Consider the following 19,748-nt stretch of genomic DNA (forward strand, 5'->3'; position numbering starts at 1 on the left):
TGAATCCAAGTTTCCTCATATGATCACAAGATGAGGTCGCACAACAGGTTGTCTGCAAGCTGGGGAGCAAGGAAGCCAGTCTGAGTCCCAAAACCCCAAAAGTAGGGAAGCCGACAGTGCAGCCTTCAGTCTGTCGTCAAAGATCCAAGAGTCCCAAAATTGAAGAACTTAGAGTCAAGTGTTCAAGACAGGAGGCACCCCGGATGGGAGAAAGATGTAGGCTGGGATACTAAGCCAGTCTTGGGAAGTGGCTTAAATTAGGTGATCTGGGATGGTTTTCTGTGGAGCTGACATTTCAGCAGGTACCTGAATGCAAACCTGGAAGTAAGAGAAATTCAGAAAGAGAAAAGCAAGGGCAAAGGTCCTTAAGCAAAAAAAAAAAAAAAAAAAGAGCTTGGTGTGCTGATGAATAGCAAGGCAGGAGGGGCAGAAGCAGAATGAGAGAGAGCATGGTAGAAGACCATATCTGAGAAGTTAGCTGAGGTCAATCATGAAGAACCCTGCAGGCCATGGAGAGGAGCTGGGACTTTGTTCTAAGAGATGTGGGGAATGCCTGGAGCAGTTAGATCATAGGAGAAGCATAATATTCAAAGACGTTCCCTGGCCTAGCTTTAGCATATCTAGTTAACCTTCTCTTTACTAATCCTTTACTTTTCTTTCATTGTAAATTGAGAAATTATAGTTGTATATATTTCTGGGGTAGAAAGTGATGCTATGATTTACAAACACAATGTGGAATCATTACATCATGCTAATTAACATATCCACCACCTCAAATACATATCAATTTTTGTGGTGGGGCTGGGTGCAGTGACTCACTCCTATAATCCCAGCATTTTGGGAGGCCAAGGCAGGGGGATCATTTGAGGTCAAGAGTTCGAGACCAGCCTGGCCAACATGGTGAAACCCCGTCTCCACTAGAAATACAAAAAATTAGCTGGATGTGGTGGTGCATGCCTGTAATCCCAGCTACTCAAGAGGCTGAAACAGGAGAATCACTTGAACCTGCAAGGCAGAGGTTGTGGTAAGCTGAGATCGTGCCACTGCACTCCAGTCTGGGTGACAGAGTGACTCAGTCTCAAAAAAAAAATGTGGTAAGAGAATTTGAAATTTAGTCTTAGTAATTTTGAAATGCACAATACACTTATTACTAACTGTATTCACCACACTGTGCAATAGATCTCATATATATATATATATATATATCATATATACACACACACATACACATATTGTTCCTGTTTAACTGAGGCTTTGTGTCCTTTGACCATCATCTCCCCATTCCCCCAACCCCCAGCCTCTGGTAACCAGCATACTACTCTCTTCTATCATGGGTTTCATTGTTTCAGATTCCACATGTAGTGAAAACATGCAGTATTTACCTTTCTGTGCCTGGCTTATTGCAGATCATCTCATTAGATGCAGAAACATCATTTGACCAAATTTTATTTCATAGTAAAAATCCTCAACAAATTAGGTACAGAAGGAATGTACCTCAACACAATAAAAAGCATATATTATAAGCCAATAGCTAACATTATACTCCACAGTGAAAAATTGAAATTCTTTCCTCTAAGATCCAGAACAAAATAAGGATGCCCACTTGAGCAAGATCTAGTGCTGTGCTGGCTTCAGTTCTAACCCAGTGCAGTCTCAGTGATGGTGGCCTCAAGGCTGCTTGTGTCGCCCCTCACCAAGCTCCAGGCACCTCAGCACAGAGAAAGAGAGACTCATTTGTTTGGGAGAATGTAAGGGAAGAGAACAGCAGTCTTTGCCCAGTAATCCAGAGAATTCTTTCAGATCTTATTCAAGACCACCAAGGTGATACCTCTGCAAGTCTATAAGAACCACAGCATTACTGGGCTTGGGGTACCCCTTAATGCAGAAATGGCTGCAGTGACCAAAAACTTAGATCATAATACTGAAGTCCCTTCAAATACCAGGAAAGCCTTCCCAAGGAAGATGGCTACAAACAAGCCCAGATTACAAACACTACAATAAATACCCAACTCTTCAATGCCCAGACACTGGCAAACAACACAACCTCAAGATCATCCAGGAAAACATGAGACACTCAACATAACACAAAGAATAAATTCAGAATTTTATCAGATAAATTTAACAAACAAATTGAAATAATTAAAAAGAATCAAGCAGAAAATCTGGAGGTCAAAAATGCAACTGACATACTGAAGAATCATCAGAGTCCCTTAATAGCAGAATTGATCAAGCAGAAGAAAGAACTAGTGAGCATGAAGACAGGCTATTTGAAAATACATGGTCAGCAGAGACAAAAGATAAAAGAATAAAAAAGAAGGAAATGCCCAAAATATCTATAAAATAGCTTCAAAGGGGCAAATCTAAGTTATTGGCCTTAAAAAGTAGGGAGAGAGAGAGGGAGAAAGTTTATTCAAAGGGATAATAACAGAACTTCCCAAACCTGGAGAAAGATATCAATATTCAAGTAAAAGAAGGTATAGAACACAAAACAGATTTAACCTCAAAGCATTTACTAATAAACTTGCAAAATTCAAGGATAAAGAAAAGATTTTAGAAGCAGCAAAACAAGAGAAATAAATAACATGCAATGGAGCTACAACACATCTGGCAGCAGACTTTTCAGTGGAAACCTTACAGGCCAGGAAAGAGTGGCATGGCATATTTAAAGTGCTGAAGGGAAAAAATATTTTATCCTCGAATAGTATATCTGGTAAAAATAGCCTTCACGAAGGAGAAATAAAGACTTTCCCAGACAAACAAAAACTGAGGCATTTCATCAACACCAGACCTGTCCTACAAGAAATGCTAAAGTGATTTCTTTAGTTTGAAAGAAAAAAGGCATTAAGGAACAATAAGAAACCATCTGAGGGTAGAAAACTCACTGGCAATAGTAAGTACACAGAAAAACAGAATATTATAGCACTATAATTGTGCTAATTACTTACATTTTAAGTAGAAAGACAAAAAGATGAACTTATTAAAAATAATAACTACAACAACTTTTCAAGATATACACAGCATAATAAGATAAAGTAGAAACAACAAAAAGTTTAAAAGTGGGATGACAAAGTTAAAATGTAGCATTTTCATTAATTTTCTTTTTGTTTATTTGTTTATGCAATCAGAGTTAAGTTGTCATCAGTTTAAAATAATGGGTTATAAGGTATTATTTGCAAGCCTCATAGTAATCTAAAATCAAAAAAGTATACAATAGATACACATAAAAAAATAAAAAGCAAGAAACTTAATCATACCACCAGAGAAAATCACTTTCACTGAAAGGAAGACAAGAAGGAAAGAAAGCAGCAAGAGAAGACCACAAAACAACTAGAAAACAAATAACAAAATGGCAGGAGTAAGTCCTTACTTATCCATAATAACACTGAATATAAATGGATTAAACTCTCCAATCAAAAGACACAGGATTGAATGGATTCAATGGATTAAAATTAAATTTTAAAAAGCAAGACCCAATGACCTGTTGACTACAAGAAACATACTTCGTCTATAAAGACTCACATAGATCGAAAATAAAGGGATAAAAAAAGATATCCCATGCAAATGGAAAGCAAAAAAGAGCAGGAGTAGCTACACTTATATCAGACAGAATAGGTTTCAAGACAAAAGCTATCAAAAGAGACAAGGAAGGTCATTATATAATGATAAAGGAATCAACTCAGCAAGAGGATATAACAACTATAAATATATATGCACCCAACACTGGAGCACCCAGATATATAAAGCAAATATTATTAGAGCTAAAGAGAGAGACATACCCCAAGACAGTAATACCTGGAAACGTCAACACCCAACTTTCAGCATTGGACAGATCATCCAGACAGAAAATCAACAAAGAAACATCAAACTTAATCTGCACAATAGGCCAAATGGACCTAATAAATATTTATAGAACATTTCATCCAACAGCTGCAGAATACTCCACACACTTCTCCTAAACACATGGATTATTCTCAAGGATAGATCAGGATAGGCCATAAGTTAGGCCACAAAACAAGTCTTAAGACATTCAAAAAATTGAAATAATATCAAGTATCTTCTCTGACCACAATTGAATGAAACTAAAAATCAGTAACAAGAGAAAATTTGGAAACTATACAAACACATGTAAATTAAACAATATGCTCCTGAATGACCAATGGGTTAATGAAGAGATTAAGAAGCAAATTGAAAAATTTCTTGAAACAAATGATAATGGAAACACAACCTATAAGAAAATCAATGGGATACAGCAAAAGGAGTACTAAAAGGGAAGTTTATAACTAAGAGCTTACATCAAAAAAGAAGAAAAACTTCAAATAAACAACCTATTATGCAACCTACAAGAGCAAGAGCAAGAGCAAACCAAACCCAAAGTTAGTAGGAGAAAGGAAATAAAGATCAGAGAAGAAATAAATGAAATTGAAACAAAGAAAATACAAAAGATAAACAAGGCCAGGCACGGTGGCTCACGCCTGTAATCCCAGCACTTTGGGGGGCCAAGGCAGGTGGATCATGAGGTCAAGAGACCGAAACCATCCTGGCTAACACAATGAAACCCTGTCTCTACTAAAAAATACAAAAAAAAATAGCTGGGCGTGGTGGCGGGCGCCTGTAGTCCCAGCTACTTGGGAAGCTGAGGCAGGAGAATGGCGTGAACCCAGGAGGCAGAGCTTGCAGTGAGCCAAGATCACACAACTGCACTCCAGCCTGGGCAACAGAGTGAGACTCTGTCTCAAAAAAAAAAAAAAAAAAAGATAAACAAAAATGACAAACTTAGCCAGACTAAGAAAAAAGGAGAAAAGACCCAAATAAATAAAACCAGAGATGAAAAAGGAGACATTAAAACTGATACTACAGAAATTCAAAGGATCATTAGAGGCTACTGTGAGAAACTATATACCAACAAATTGGAAAACCTAGAAGAAATGGATAAATTCCTATATACATACAACCTACCAACATTGAACCATGAAGAAATCCATAACCTGAAAAGACCAATAACAAGTAATGAGATTGAAGCCATAATAAAAATTCTCCCAGCAAAGAAAAACCTGAAACCTGATGGCTTTACTGTTGAATTCTCCAAACAATGAAAGAAAAACTAATACCAATCCTGCTCAAACTATTCCAAAAAGTAGAGGAGGAACAAATACTTCTAAACTCATTCTATGAGGCCAGTGTTACCCTAAAACCAAAACCAGACAAAAATGCATTTAAAAAAGAAAACTACAGGCCACCATCCCTAGTGAACATTGATGGAAAAATCCTTGACAAAATACTAGCAAACCGAATTCAACAACACATTAAAAAGATCATCCATCACGACCAAGTGAGATTTATCCCAGGGATGCAAGGATGGTTCCTCCCATATTTAGAACACAACAAAGATGCTCATTTTCACCACTGTTATTCAACATAGTACTGAAAGTCTTAGCTACAGCAATCAGAGAAGAGAGAAATAAAGAGCATCCAAATTGGGAAGGAAGAAGTCAAGTTATGCTTGTTTGCAGATGATATGATCTTATATTTGGAAAAACCTAAATTCCCCATCAAAAAACTATTAGAACTGATAAACAAATTCAGTCAAGCTGCAGAATACAAAATAAAATACAAAAATCAGTAGCATTTCTGTATGCCAACTGCAAATAATCTGAAAAAGAAATTGAGAAAATAATCCTATTTACAATAGCTACAAATAAAATTAAACACCTAGGAGTTAACCAGAGAAGTGAAAGATCTCTACAAAGAAAACTATGAAACACTGATGAAAGATATTAAAGAGGATACAAAGAAATGGAAAGGTATTTCATGTTCATGGATTAGAATAATCATTATTGTTAAAATTTCCATATTTCTCAAAGCAATTTACAAATTCAGAGCAATTCCTATGAAAAATACCAATGACATTCTTCACATAAATAGAAAAAACAGTCCTAAAATTTATATGGAACCAGAAAATACCCAGAAGAGCCAAAGCTATCCTAAGCAAAAAGAGAAAAACTGGAGAAATCACATTACCTGACTTCAAATTATGCTACAGAGATATAGTAACCAAAACAAAAATGATACTGGCATAAAAACACATACAGACCAATGGGACAGAAGACAGAAACCAGAAACAAATCAGTACATCCACAGTGAACTCATTTTTGACAAAAGTACCAAGAACATGCAATGAGGAAAGGACAGTCTCTTCAATAAAAGGTGCTGGAAAAACCAGATATCCATATGCAGAAGAATGAAATTAGAACCCTATCCCTTGCCATATGGAAAAAAATCAAATCAAAATGGGATTAAAGAGTTAAATCTAAGACCTCAATCTATGAAACTACTACAAGAAAACATGAGGGAAATTCTCCAGGGTAAGGATTTCTTGAGTAATATCCCACAAGCACAGTCAACCAAGGCAAAAATGAACAAATGGGATCACATCACGTGAAAAAGCTTCTGCACAGCAAAGGAAACAATCAACAAAATGAAGAGACAACCCACAGAATGGGAGAAAATATTTGCAAATTATCCATCTGACAAGGGATTTATAACCAGAATACATAAGGAGCTCTCATGACTATATAAAAATAAATAAAATAATCCAATTTTAAAATGGGCAAAAAATCTAAATAGATATTTCTCAAAAGACGACATTACAAACCACAAACAGGCATATGAAAAGGTGCCCAATATAATTAATCATCAGAGATATGCAAATCAAACTGCAATGAGATATCATCTCACTCCAGTAAAAATGACTTTTATCCAAAAGACAGGCAATAACAAATGCTGGCAAGGATTTGGAGAAAAAGGAACCATTGTACACTGTTGGTGGGAATGTAAATTAGTATAAATTAGCCACTATGGAGAAGAGCTTGGAGGTTTCTCATAAAGCTAAAAATAGAGCTACCATATGATCCAGCAATCCCACTGCTAGGTATATTCCCAATAAACTCTCATGTTTATTGCAGCATTATTCACAATGCAGTATATTATTCACATTGCAGTATATTCCCAATAAACTCTCATGTTTATTGCAGCATTATTCACAATGGCCAAGATTTGGAAGTAACCCAAGCATCCATCAACAGACAGATAAAGAAAATGTGGCATATATACACAATGGAGTACTATTCAGCCATTAAAAAGAATGAGAACCTGTCATTTGCAGCAACATAGATGCAAGCGGAGCTCATTTTGTTGAGTGAAATAAGCCAGGCACAGAAAGACAAATTTCACATGGTCTCATTTATTTGTGGAAGCTAAGAATTAACAGTTAAGGATTAAGAAAATGTGGCACATATACACCATGGAATACTATGCAGCCATAAAACAGGATGAGTTCATGTCCTTTGTAGGGACATGGATGAAGCTGGAAACCATCATTCTCAGCAAACTATCGCAAGGACAGAAAATCAAACACCACATGTTCTCACTCATAGGTGGGAATTGAACAATGAGAACACTTGGACACAGGATGGGGAACATCACACACTGGGGCCTGTCATGGGGTAGGGGGAGGGGGGAGGGATAGCATTAGGAGAAATACCTAATGTAGATGATGAGTTAATGGGTGCAGCGCACCAACATGGCACATGTATAACATATGTAACAAACCTGCACATTGTGCACATGTACCCTAGAACTTAAAGTATAATAATTAAAAAAAATAACTGTTAAACTCACAAAGATAGAGAGTAGAATGATGGGTACCAGAGTATGAGAAGGGTAGTGGAGAGAGTGAGCAGAGAGGGAAGCGGAGACGGTTAATGGATACCAAAAAAAGCCAGAAAGAGTGAATAACATCCAGTATTTGAAAGTACAACAGTGTGACTATAGTCAGTAATAATTTAATTGTACATTTTAAAATAATTAAGAGTATAATTGGATTATTTGTAACACAAACGATAAATGCTTGAGGTGATGGATACCTCATTTACCTGATATCATTATTACATATCACATGCCTGTATCAAAATATCCCATATAACTCATAAATATATATACCTATTATGTACCCACAAAAATTAAAAATTATTAATAAATTATTAGTTTGATTTAAAAAAAAACAAGGATGCTCACTTTTGCCACTTCTATTCAATATAGTAGTGGAAGTCCTTGCCAGAGCAGTTAGACAAGAGAAAGAAATAAAAGGCATCCAAATAAGAAAGGAAGAAAGGAAATTGCTGCTGTTTGCTGACAACATAATCTTATATATAGAAAACCCTAAATATTCCAGAAAAAACTGCTAGAACTGATAAATTCAGTACAGTTACAGGATACAAAATCAACACCACAAAAATCACTAGCATTTCTATACACTAGCAACAAACTTTCCAAAAAAGAAATCAAGAGAACAATCCCATTTACAGTAGCTACAAAAATTAAAATACTTAGGAATAAATTTAACCAAGGAGCTGAAAGACCTGTACACAGTTGTCTATAAAATATTAAAAAAATAAATTGAAGAAGTCACTAATCCTTTTTAAATCCACCATGCCCCAGTCCAGCTGAACAACTCGTACTTTTCAGAATCTACTCTATGCGTTCTCACTGCTCTGCAGCTAGCCACCTCTTTCACCTCCCTAGATCACCTTCTTTATCATTTCTGCTTCTCAAAATGTTACCCCTCTTTCAAAGCCCAGGTATGATGACATCTCCCTAGTAAAGCTCCCTCAACACCTCAAGCTTATAATAACTAATCTCTTCCTTGAATTCCCATAGCAGGTTATTTGTACCTCCATTATAATACCTCTCTCATCCTGTTTTGTATTTTAATTATTCATGTGTGGCATGTTTCTCTTATTAGGCCATAAATATCTTAGGACAAGAACTATGCCCTCATTTTTGTTCCACTACAAATCTTAACACATACCTTGCACACACCAGACCTTCAGGAAATGCCTGCCAAGGTAACGAAGGGACAGCCTAAATTAACATAAATTATTATTTTGTGTACTGATCCAGTCCTAAATCCATGGTGCTATCATTTCTGTATCACTGATGGTTATCCACTTACTTAAATAACCTTTCTTTGAATACACTTAGAAAAGACGGAAAACTGTGTTATAAGGGAGGAACAAGTATGTAGGTTATTCCTTTCCTTAAACAAAGAGAAGTTCTGTCATGCGTCATGGAAAATTAAAGCACAGTAATAAAAAGCACCAACAAGATTTGTTGAATAATGATTTAGTGGAAATGTTGCTTGCCTCCTGTTCATAGGTCCTAACTTTCCTCTCAAGTACTTAAGCTGCACATTCTATTTATTTTGTTTCTAGATTACATTGACAACTATTGGCTATGGAGACAAAACTCCCCTAACTTGGCTGGGAAGATTGCTTTCTGCAGGCTTTGCACTCCTTGGCATTTCTTTCTTTGCACTTCCTGCCGTGAGTATCTTTGCACCAATAAAGCAGTTTAAATTAGGTCTTAGAGACTTATTAGAGTGAGCTCTCACAAATTGGTATGCTTGAGAACATATCTATATCATTTACAAATATAATTTTTCCGATATAATGTTGACTTTTCTAAATATATCTACTTGGATAATTTATGAAATATGGTCTTCCCTTGGAGACACTTAATCTAAGACTTTATTTAATATAGGCTCATACTTTGTGACCAAATAATAATTCAGATGGCTAACTTCTTAGGCAACATGATACTAAGACATTTAAAATATTTGCAAAGATTTAAAGCTATCTTCTTTTAAAACTGATCCTTCCAATTTGGTTTATAATGTGTGCTACTTAAGAGACAGATGTGCACAATGGAGTATTTTTCTCTTCAGATCCATTTGAGTGAAAAGCATATGACCTTAAAGGGTGTTAAACATGTCAGATGATTTATTCATTGTGTCATCATCATTGATTTTTTTAATGAGCAGTTTCTGTATCTTATCAGAATAAAGGGCACATTTATCTGCCCCCAAGCTTCTGATTATTTTCTCCTTAGTGAATGAAGCCTGCTTTTCTGATAATTTTATTCTCTTGTGTCTTTAAAGGCAGCTGTTCAAAATATTACAGTTTGCCCCCATTTCCAAGTTCTCGCTTTTGTTCACTCCACCTGGGGTGGAGAAGGAGGAGCCAACAAAAAGGAGGGTTAAGGCGGTGGCAGCAGGAGTGCTTAAGGAAAATAGCTCCAGTCTTGCTCCAGACACAGCTCAAGCTGTGCCAACCAGAGACCCCAGAGCACCTCTCCAAAGCTCTTTTAGGTCGTAGGGCTTCTCTTCTACCTATTAATGAGTGCAGAGAACACCCTTGTCCCACCAGTGCCCAACTTGAGATTCACCAGATGGTTCTGCCCCAGAACACACTCAAAATCACAGAAAAGAGACTGAAAAGGCCATGCATATGCTTGGGTACTAGACCTCAGTTTGAATACATCTTTGTCTCATACTAACTATATGACTGCTTTTGTTTACTAGGGCTGCCTTAACAAGTACCACAGACTGGGTGGCTTAAACAATAGAAAGGTATTGTCTCACAGTTCCCAAGGCTGGACGTCGAAAATCAAAGCATTGAGAAGCCACGAGAGCCATGAGAGAAAGATCTGTTCCAGGCCTCTCTTCTTGGCTTATAGATGGCTCTTCTTCCTGTGTCTTCACGTCATATGTGTCCAAATTTCTACTTCCTAGAAGAACACCAGTCATATTGGATTAGGGTCCATCCTAATGACCTCGTTTTAACTTGATTACCTCTGTAAGGACCCTATTTTCAAACAAGGTCACATTCTGAGGTCATGGGGATTAGGACTTCAACATATGAATTTTGGAAGGACGCAATTCAGCCTGAACAGTGACCCTGAATAAGTTTCTTTTTTAATAGAATGGAGGAAGAATTATTGAGCCCAGAGAAATTTTGTGCAGACCAATGTAATAATGTAAGTCAAGTGCTTGTCATGAAGAGAACTCTCAATAAATGTTACTTCCCTTTGCCTGTATGAATCTAGAAATACATGTTTCCTGGAACAAAATGATGAAATCCAGGAGAATTAAAAAAAAAAAAATCTTACGTATCCAAGGCAACTTCATCTGGCAATCTCAACAATTCAGAACAGAGAAGAGATTCACTCAATAATCAGATTCCCTACAGGAAAATACCTTTAGAAACAATACAACACAGTCTTGGGTTTTTTCCCAAAATAATGGCACAAAATAATTGCAGCTTTTGTGTTTATATTTATCCTGAGGCCACATGTAGAGCAACCTCTATGATTCAGTGAAAAACTATGAACAAGGAGGTAGGCAACCTCTGGGCTGTTGAAATAGACAACAGTCTATGTTCTGTCCTCATAGGAGAGCCACTTGAGAACTAATTCATAACTTAGTCTTCATCCAGAGAAAATTCTGATAAACTCACCTATATGGTTTCACAATTCTTTGAAGATTATAAACAACAAATATAGAGGAAGATGATAGAACAAACACTGCAACAGAAAGAAATGGTAAAAGACTAACAGCAAAGAAGGGAAAAGGAAATCTGTGAGTAGCAAGCAGACATCAATGTTCAAAATGTGTATCCTGTCAGTAAAAATAAAATAAAATAAAAAGGGAAAACAAAATGTGTGAAGATCTAGGGCCAATTAGTGTTAGGGTCAACACACCTCTGGAAGTTGGCTGCACCCAGCACAGCAAAAAGGCAGTCCCCATAACGAAACTCTAAACTATCACAGGGAGGTTAAATATGTCACTAGGTTAAGTTAAGGTCAGAGACTAAGTAGTCATTCTTGGAAATGTTTCCAATAAAGTAAGTATGAAATTTTTATATGCAAATTAAATTAACCCATGTTGGAAATCTGAAAATTTTGTTTTCACAGAAAATAACATTTCTTAACAATGCCAAGAAAAGTAACCTCTACTAAGGATCTTTTATTGAAACCTCACAATATTTTCTGAGTCCTTATTTATTAAATGAAAGACTGAATGGTCCATATATACCTTTAGAAAAAAACAAGATTGCCAGAGATTTCATTATATCCTGTGTATCTGCCAACCAAAAGAGTTGTCTGATTGAAGTTTAGGAAGACACATTGACATTTTGCTGAGAAAGCTAGAGGTGGATTGTGGGCTGCCCCTATGTAGGGTTCCTCCCACCTGGGACACCTGAGAACCAAGAAAGAAAAGAGCCTTTCTCCATCTTACCCTCAAAGCAGAAGGGCCGTCCTGCACATCACAGAGTCATACAAGCCACCCTTCCAAAGCGCCACTGTGGGGTCACTTCCCCTGGTGCCCGCTCCATCTCTGGGCTAATGAGCTCACAGAAGAAGCCCCAGCTCGCCTGTGTTACCCTGATATGCAGGTCTTTCTCCTCTTTAGAGTGCTCCCTTGTCTTCTGCTAGATATTCCTGCTAAGAGTATTTTCATTGATGAAGAAATTGAGTTTTATAGAGACTGAATTCCTTGAGACCTCCAGCTAGTAAATTCAGGGCAAGAACTAGTGCTGTTTGACTCAAGATATTAACCATTCCATTAAAAATATTGGCCACTGTAATCCTTAACAATATTAATTAAATGTAATTATTGCATATAATAACATGTTAAAAACCATTTAAAAAAAATAGGGTATCTTGCCAGGCATGGTGATTCACGCCTGTAATCCCAGCACTTTGGGAGGCTGAGGCGGTCGGATCACAAAGTGAGGAGATGGAGACCATCCTGCCTAACACGGTGAAACCGTGTCTCTACTAAAAAATACAAAAAATCATCCGAGCGTGGTGGCGGGCACCTGTAATCCCAGCTACTCGGGAGGCTGAGGCGGGAGAATGATGTAAACCTGGAAGGCGGAACTTGCAGTGAGCTGAGATCACTCCACTGCACTCCAGCCTGGGCAACAGAGCAAGACTCCATCTCAAAAAAAATAAAAAATAAAAAAATAGGATATCTTTCAGCATCGCTTATTTGCTATGTGTGGGTTACAAATTAGGTTCATTTAATCCAGAAGATAATGAAGGGTAAATTTCTTTACATTTATTGGTGTCAGTATTTGAAGGGATGACACATATGTTCAAAGCTTAAGCCATGTTTTATGTGTGTATATCTATATAATAGACCTTATTTTCACAGACTCCTGTTTAGGTGCACCAAGCTGTGTACTAAGAGAGAGGTGGAAAAAAATTGGAAAGGAGCCATGATGAGACAATAAGCAGACCTGGTTTAATAACTGCTATAATGTACAGTCTGGCGCAAGAAATACGTAGCGAACATTTACCGTTCGTAATATATGTTTCCGAGCAATGCCAATGTGATTTTCAGCACATTTTAGATTGTTTAGCGGATGATAGATTTGTGCTATGTAGGGCCTGTCTTTATTTTCCAAAGGAGATTAAACTCCGAACCTCACATCCACATCATAAGTGCTCAAAATGGTAGCTAGTGCTGTTAATTCAATGTCTGCAAAATCTAAATTATGCTCCATACAAGTGGATTATACACATATATGCACATAAATGCATGTATATATAATACATATTATAAATATATGCTAGAAATTTTGGTATTTCATATTCTCTTACATGTCTACACTTTATAAAAAGTAGTATTAAAAGGAAAATAAAGAAATCTTTCCTAAATGATCTTAAATAGCAGAAAAAAATTAGAAGTTACAAATGACTTAAGTTGTTCTGGATTTAGAAATGGAGGGGCATTTTTATAACACCTAAATGGACGGAAATGTTGTTTAAATCTATAAACCAGATCACAGAGACCAGGTTTTTATAAAGCTTAGTTTGTACAATCACAACCTGTATGAGATACAGATCTTAGACAGTGTAAGACAGTCACTGAAAAGGAGAGATGGAAAACAGAACCTATGATGTAATTTCTAATTTCATAGTACAGTCATTTATACTAATTAATAATGGAGTAGATCATTGCTCATGAATAGCAAATAGTATTATTAGACCACTGCGTATTTTAAACATGATTACATTACTTATTGTCTGGTTATTGTCACAGATGTACTCAGAATTGTGGAATCTCAAGATAAGAAGGAAGGTTAAAGGTTATCTAGAGCCCAAAAATATCTCAGCCAAGTTATTATTCAGCTGAGATTTAACACCTTCTAGAGATGAAAAACCCACCACCTCTCCAGGCAGCCTATAGCATCTTTGAACCATCTTTGAGCTACTCTAAAAATAAAAAGAAAGAAAAACAACCATTCCTTACCTGTGGCAAATACTGACTTAGTACTTATAAAATGTCCATCTCTAACCAAAGGGTTAGACTCCTTGAAGTTTAATAAAAAACTAATAATTTATAGCTAACAAGTAAAATCCACAGACTTGAAAGCAGCAGAGCTCCCAGTCCCATGCCAATAAACTCAAGAGTTAAAGACAAAGCCCAGAGACTGAATTTAGCAAGCTCCAAAAGCCAACCCAAGGCTGAGACAAAGCATCTTGTTTTTACAAATGTTAGTAGACCAGAGCAAATTGAAAAGAGTGGGGGACATCAAAGAACCAGAATTTTGGCAGATCAAGATGATAAGCAGAAGAAAAGCAAACTGGCCCAAAACTAATGTAAACCTAGAAGGGAATACTAATCTTACTAATTCCAAAAACTGAATAGGTGAGCCAAAATAAAAATGGCAAGGAATGGTAAAAGTGTTAATTAAAATGGGAATGTGTTTTCAATGATCCACGTTCTTGTCTCTATTGTACAAATGGGCAAAATAGAAAACCCTCTACTGTATATCTTCAAAACTGAGTATCCCTGCTCTCCATTTTACTTTTCTTTTAGTAGGTATAGAGTTATAACATTATAAAGAACTACAGCTGGGACAGATTTTATACAGTCCTCTCTCCTCCATTTCATGGATAGAGAATCTAACTTTCAGAGTCTCATCAAACTGCTAGAAGTATTCCCACGTTCACAGCAGTGAGACTTTAACTCCCCCAGATTTAAAATCCAGCTCTGTCCCAAGTTGAAATTCATGTTCTCTACATTCCATCACTGGATGAGACCATTCAATCTAACTTAGGGGAAAAGAAATGTCACAGAGAAGGCCACATACACAAAAAAAAATTTTATTGTGATTTTATTTATAATCAGGGTGCCTATGTTATACCACAAAAGATAATAAATGACAATGCCTAATTGACTTACTAAAGAACAGAAGTTGTATCTCCTGGCAGTATTGCCCAACAATTTGCCATTGGCTATTGGTATTATAATGGAGAGAAATACTGCTTATTTTAATAAGTAACATGTTTATGGACAGGTTACATACCATTTGTCTTCTCTCAGACTCATTTTAGTGACTTTTTAATGTTTGTATTATTTAACAGTGCTTTTGAAATTTTTGAGTGCCATTTTTGTATTTTGTTCCAGGGCATTCTTGGCTCAGGTTTTGCATTAAAAGTACAAGAACAACACCGCCAGAAACACTTTGAGAAAAGAAGGAACCCAGCTGCCAACCTCATTCAGGTAAATGTCAATGTAATAGGTAGATGGCAACATCTGTGTCCATAGTGCTTGATGGGTCATTTTCCAATCTCTGTGCTTCATTGCTTGGTAGAACTACTGCTTTGTTTCTTTTTATAAAATGAAGTCAGAACTTAATGTACAGTCTTGGATTTGGACAGTCTTGGATTTGTTCCTCCTCTCCCAAACTGAAACACATGTATTTTTAGCAAATGGTCTATGCATTGTTCAGACTAAGTAACCATGTCAGCAAGGCCATGCAAAGGTTAGCAGTTGTGTGGCTCGTGGAATTATCTAATATGTCTTATGAATTACTTGAGGAAACATAATTGATCATTAAGTGATGGAGCAGAACAGGGCATTGTTCCCTGCATTACAATTACTTTCTCCAGCCAGATGTATGTTGCTGTTTTAAAGAACAACATATTTGTTTAGAATGTCAAGGTTTAATACCTGTGAAATTGCTTTTAGTGCCATCTAGGGCAGTTAGCAGAAATAGCTATCCTATTTTGAGAGCTGATGGGACTATGGAGTACATCAGTGTTTGAGAATATTAAACAATAAGTATATAATTTGAAGCTAGCTCCTAATACATAGGTTGTTATTTAGCATTTCATTTTCTTTTCAGTAACTCAGGATTAGCTTCAGCACTAAAAGGAATGCTTCTCCTTTTGCCATCCATATATTTTCCATCCTAGATCCAGGTTAAGAATCACAAAATATATTTTTGTTAGATTCATAATGTAGAGTTGACATTTAGTTATGGACAAAATAATTCTACAATCTAAAGTTTCTCCCCTCCTGCTATGGAAGTGGAAGCTACCAAATTTCTAAACTGGAGGGGCTTGAAGTGGTGCTCCAAGGCCCTAGGAAACTTGCCTTAACGCTGCAGTAACGGGCACACTGTTTTTTTGTTGTTGTTGTTTTGTTTTATTTTTTGTTTGTTTGTTTGTTTTGTTTTTTTGAGACAGAGTCTCGCTCTGTCGCCCAGGCTGGAGTGCAGTGGCGTGATCTCAGCTCACTGCAAGCTCCGTCTCCCGGGTTCACGCCATTCTCCTGCCTCAGCCTCCCTAGTAGCCGGGACTACAGGCGCCCGCCACCACGCCCAGCTAATTTTTTTGTATTTTTGGTAGAGACGGGGTTTCACCGTGTTAGCCAGGATGGTCTCCATCTCTCAACCTCGTGATCCACCCACCTCGGCCTCCCAAAGTGCTGGGATTACAGGCGTGAGCCACCGCGCCCGGCCACAAGCACATTGTTTTAATTTAGATTGTAGGTTTGGGTGGGTGGGTTGGTGGGAGATAACCACCGCAACCCCTACCTTTAGTGTTTATCTGTGGCTGTGATATATGCAGTGCCTCCCACAGACATGGAGCTGGGGAAAGAAGGGGGCAGTATGGCTCAGTTATATCATGAAGGAGATCTATTTATATCTAATCATTAAATGAGGACATTAATTTTTAAATCAAGCTATTCTGCAACTGTTGACAAGAAAGTAGACCATCGGGCATGACTTCCAGTGCAAATCACTGAGAATATCTATTTTTTTACATTATTTTTTACAATTTTTTTTTTTTTACTTATTCTTTACAGGTTTTAAAAGGTCACTAAAGAGAAAGTAAACTCTATTTTCTTATATGAAGTTGGAGTTTAAGATCTGATGCCAAACAATAATCAGCAGAATGGAAAGAGGACTCACACACTTTAGGACACACACAAAATACCCCAAGGTCCAGAATTCATAGCCTTTCATCTTTTAGCACTCCTTAACTGGTTACACATGTTCCAATACTTCTAATAAGTTTTTCTCTTTACTGTTCTTATCCTTTAATTTTCCTTCACTCTAGAACAATGTTTTCCAACCTGTGAGTGCAGAAGTTATTGCATGGGTTCCTTTCATCCGTCTGAGCACCAAGCTCTGTCTACATATGGAACCAATAATACATTTTACACAATAAAACCTCTTGGAATATCAGCTGTTTTGTTAGAAAGTGAGCTCTGAGGAATTTCTCATGCACATATCAGTTGTGATGATACAAAGCTGTGCTGCTCAATACAGTAACCACTAGCTACATGTAGCTTTTTACATTTAAATTAATTAAAATTAAAAACCAAGTTTGCCAATGGCACTAGCCACTTCTCAAGTGTTCAATAGCTACAAGTGGCTAACGGCTGCCATACCATACAAGAGAAATATAGAGAATAACTGCAGGAAATCTCCTGATCTAACTTATCATTATTGACTACTAGACTGTGCAACAACAATTTCCAACTGAACTTGAAAAGAAATTGTTATTTCTACAGCAAATCATTGGAGCAGAGGCATTTATATGTCTACAGTCAAAATGAGGCAAGGCCTCCCTCACAGGTAACCCTGTGGAGGAGAGGCTAATTGAACAGTTTTACTTGGAGGCCTAGAATTTTATTTTATGGAACCGGGTTATGTAACATATATTGTGATCAGTAATTGAACTTGTACAAATGCAGGTAACAATGAAGTAAAATCATGAGTTTTTATTTTACTTAAAACTCCAACTTAAATGTTGTTCTTAACAAAAATAATGCAAAATGGAAGGCTTGAAGCATTCAAGAGTACTTTAAAAATCTAATCATAGTTTCGTTAATCAAAGTAGAATCTACTAATTTTAAAAGCAATTGCTCCTTCATTTAAATGCAATTAATTTATTTATTACACATAGAAATAATAATATAATTATTAATTTGTTCATTGTTCTTCCTTGCTATATAGTCTTTAGACAGAATTCAAGGCTTTAAGCCTTGATTATATATTGTAGAAATTTCTATTTCAGGATGTAGTAGATTGAAAAGCAAACTTCATTTAATCATCCTTTCACTTTCTTACCCAATAAACCTGATTTGGTTTGCTGAACACACAAACCATCAAGCCCAAAAGCGTCTCATTTATTTTAGGCCAGAGTCACTATCTTCTTAAAAGGGCAACTGAGATGCCCAAATTGCTTCATCATTTGGTTGGTGAGAGAACTAAATTAACCAACATTTCAGGGTTTTAGGAAAAAAATTTAAAACCCCAGAAGCTTGCAGCAAATTTAGCTGTGTCAATATCTCCGCATGATTCTTTTAAATTTGCTTTTCATTTCAAGCTGGAGCAGTCTGGAAAAAGAAATTAGCTCTCAGTAATGTTTTGAATACCTGCCCAAATGTCACAACTTTTATTAATGATGCTTAAGACTCATGAAGTGCTTTTTAGTTTGCAGGGTGCTTCTAATACATTATGTTACTTGATCCTCAAGACAAGCCTAGGAGGAGCTAGGACTCAAATCCCTGCTGTCTGAATCTGAATCCATTACCCCTTTCAAAAAGCAGCATTTGCATCCTCATAAATATATGCTTTATTAGAAACAGAAACAGGGAATTAAGTAAAGGTTTGTGAAATAAATGCTGGTAGGGATAGATTAGAAAATGTTGCTTTGATGCCAACTGACCCAAAAGAAAAATATATATGCTTGTATTGAAACTTTGGCTTCCCCCAGTAAAATGACTTAGTCTCCACCCAATTACCCTAAAGCGAAGCCACTAGTCATTAAGCTCAAGCCACTTATATAGAGATTTTACATCTTTTTAGTGCTCCAGTCATAAATAAAAACAGTGCCAGGTGTGGTGACTCATGCCTGTAATCCCAGCATTTTGAGAGGCCAAGGTGGGAGGATCGCTTGAGTTCAAGATCAGTCTGGGCAGTATAGTGAGATCACATTTCTTTAATAAATAAATATAGGAACAGACTCAGAAAAAAAATCTTCAATGTGAAAAACATGAAGGCAGGAAAAAAAAACAGAAGGTAAGATAAAGTTGTGAAAATTTCCCTGAAACTAGAATAAACAGAGATTGAAAATAAAGCAAAAAAGATAAGAAACATGAAGGGCCCATCCAGGCATTCCAATACCCAGCTAATAAAGATATCTCAGCTCAAGTGCAGGGAAACTAAGAGGAAGATTTTATCAGAGAAATACAACATTATGATTCTCCGGAATAGGAGGACGGGAGTGGCCACAGTAGAAGAGCTCACCAAGTGTCCAGCACTGTGAACCGAAAACTTCACACCAACATTATCATAGTGAAATATCGGAAAACTTACAAAAAGGGGATCCTAAATGCTTTCTGAGCAGGACAGAGCCAAAGGATCAAGAATAAGGATGACATAGGATTTCTCATTAGTAACCCCAAAATTACAAGACAATGAAACAATACTTTCGAAATTATAGAAATTATTTTCAACCTAGAACTCTATATCCAGCCAAACCACCATCAAGTGTGAGAGCAGCACCAAGGCACTTTTAGGCATGCAAGATCTCAGAAATTA

The 19,748-nt window shown here is 36.7% G+C and overlaps 1 protein-coding gene across 3 annotated transcripts in view; it reads left to right on the forward strand.

The window, feature by feature from the left end:
- KCNQ5 (potassium voltage-gated channel subfamily Q member 5) overlaps positions 1-19,748 on the forward strand; it is a 592,520-nt gene that overhangs the window by 489,812 nt on the left and 82,960 nt on the right. For 2 of the 3 annotated variants that reach the window (XM_054490397.2, XM_054490398.2), the window contains exons 6-7: positions 9,270-9,380; positions 15,317-15,412. In XM_054490397.2, the coding sequence (XP_054346372.1) occupies positions 9,270-9,380; positions 15,317-15,412 (207 nt within the window). The remainder of the gene's footprint in view (positions 1-9,269; positions 9,381-15,316; positions 15,413-19,748) is intronic. The other variant, XM_054490399.2, reaches the window with a different exon arrangement.

The sequence above is a fragment of the Pongo pygmaeus genome, chromosome 5 (assembly GCF_028885625.2).
Source record: "Pongo pygmaeus isolate AG05252 chromosome 5, NHGRI_mPonPyg2-v2.0_pri, whole genome shotgun sequence".
Lineage (NCBI taxonomy): Eukaryota > Metazoa > Chordata > Mammalia > Primates > Hominidae > Pongo > Pongo pygmaeus.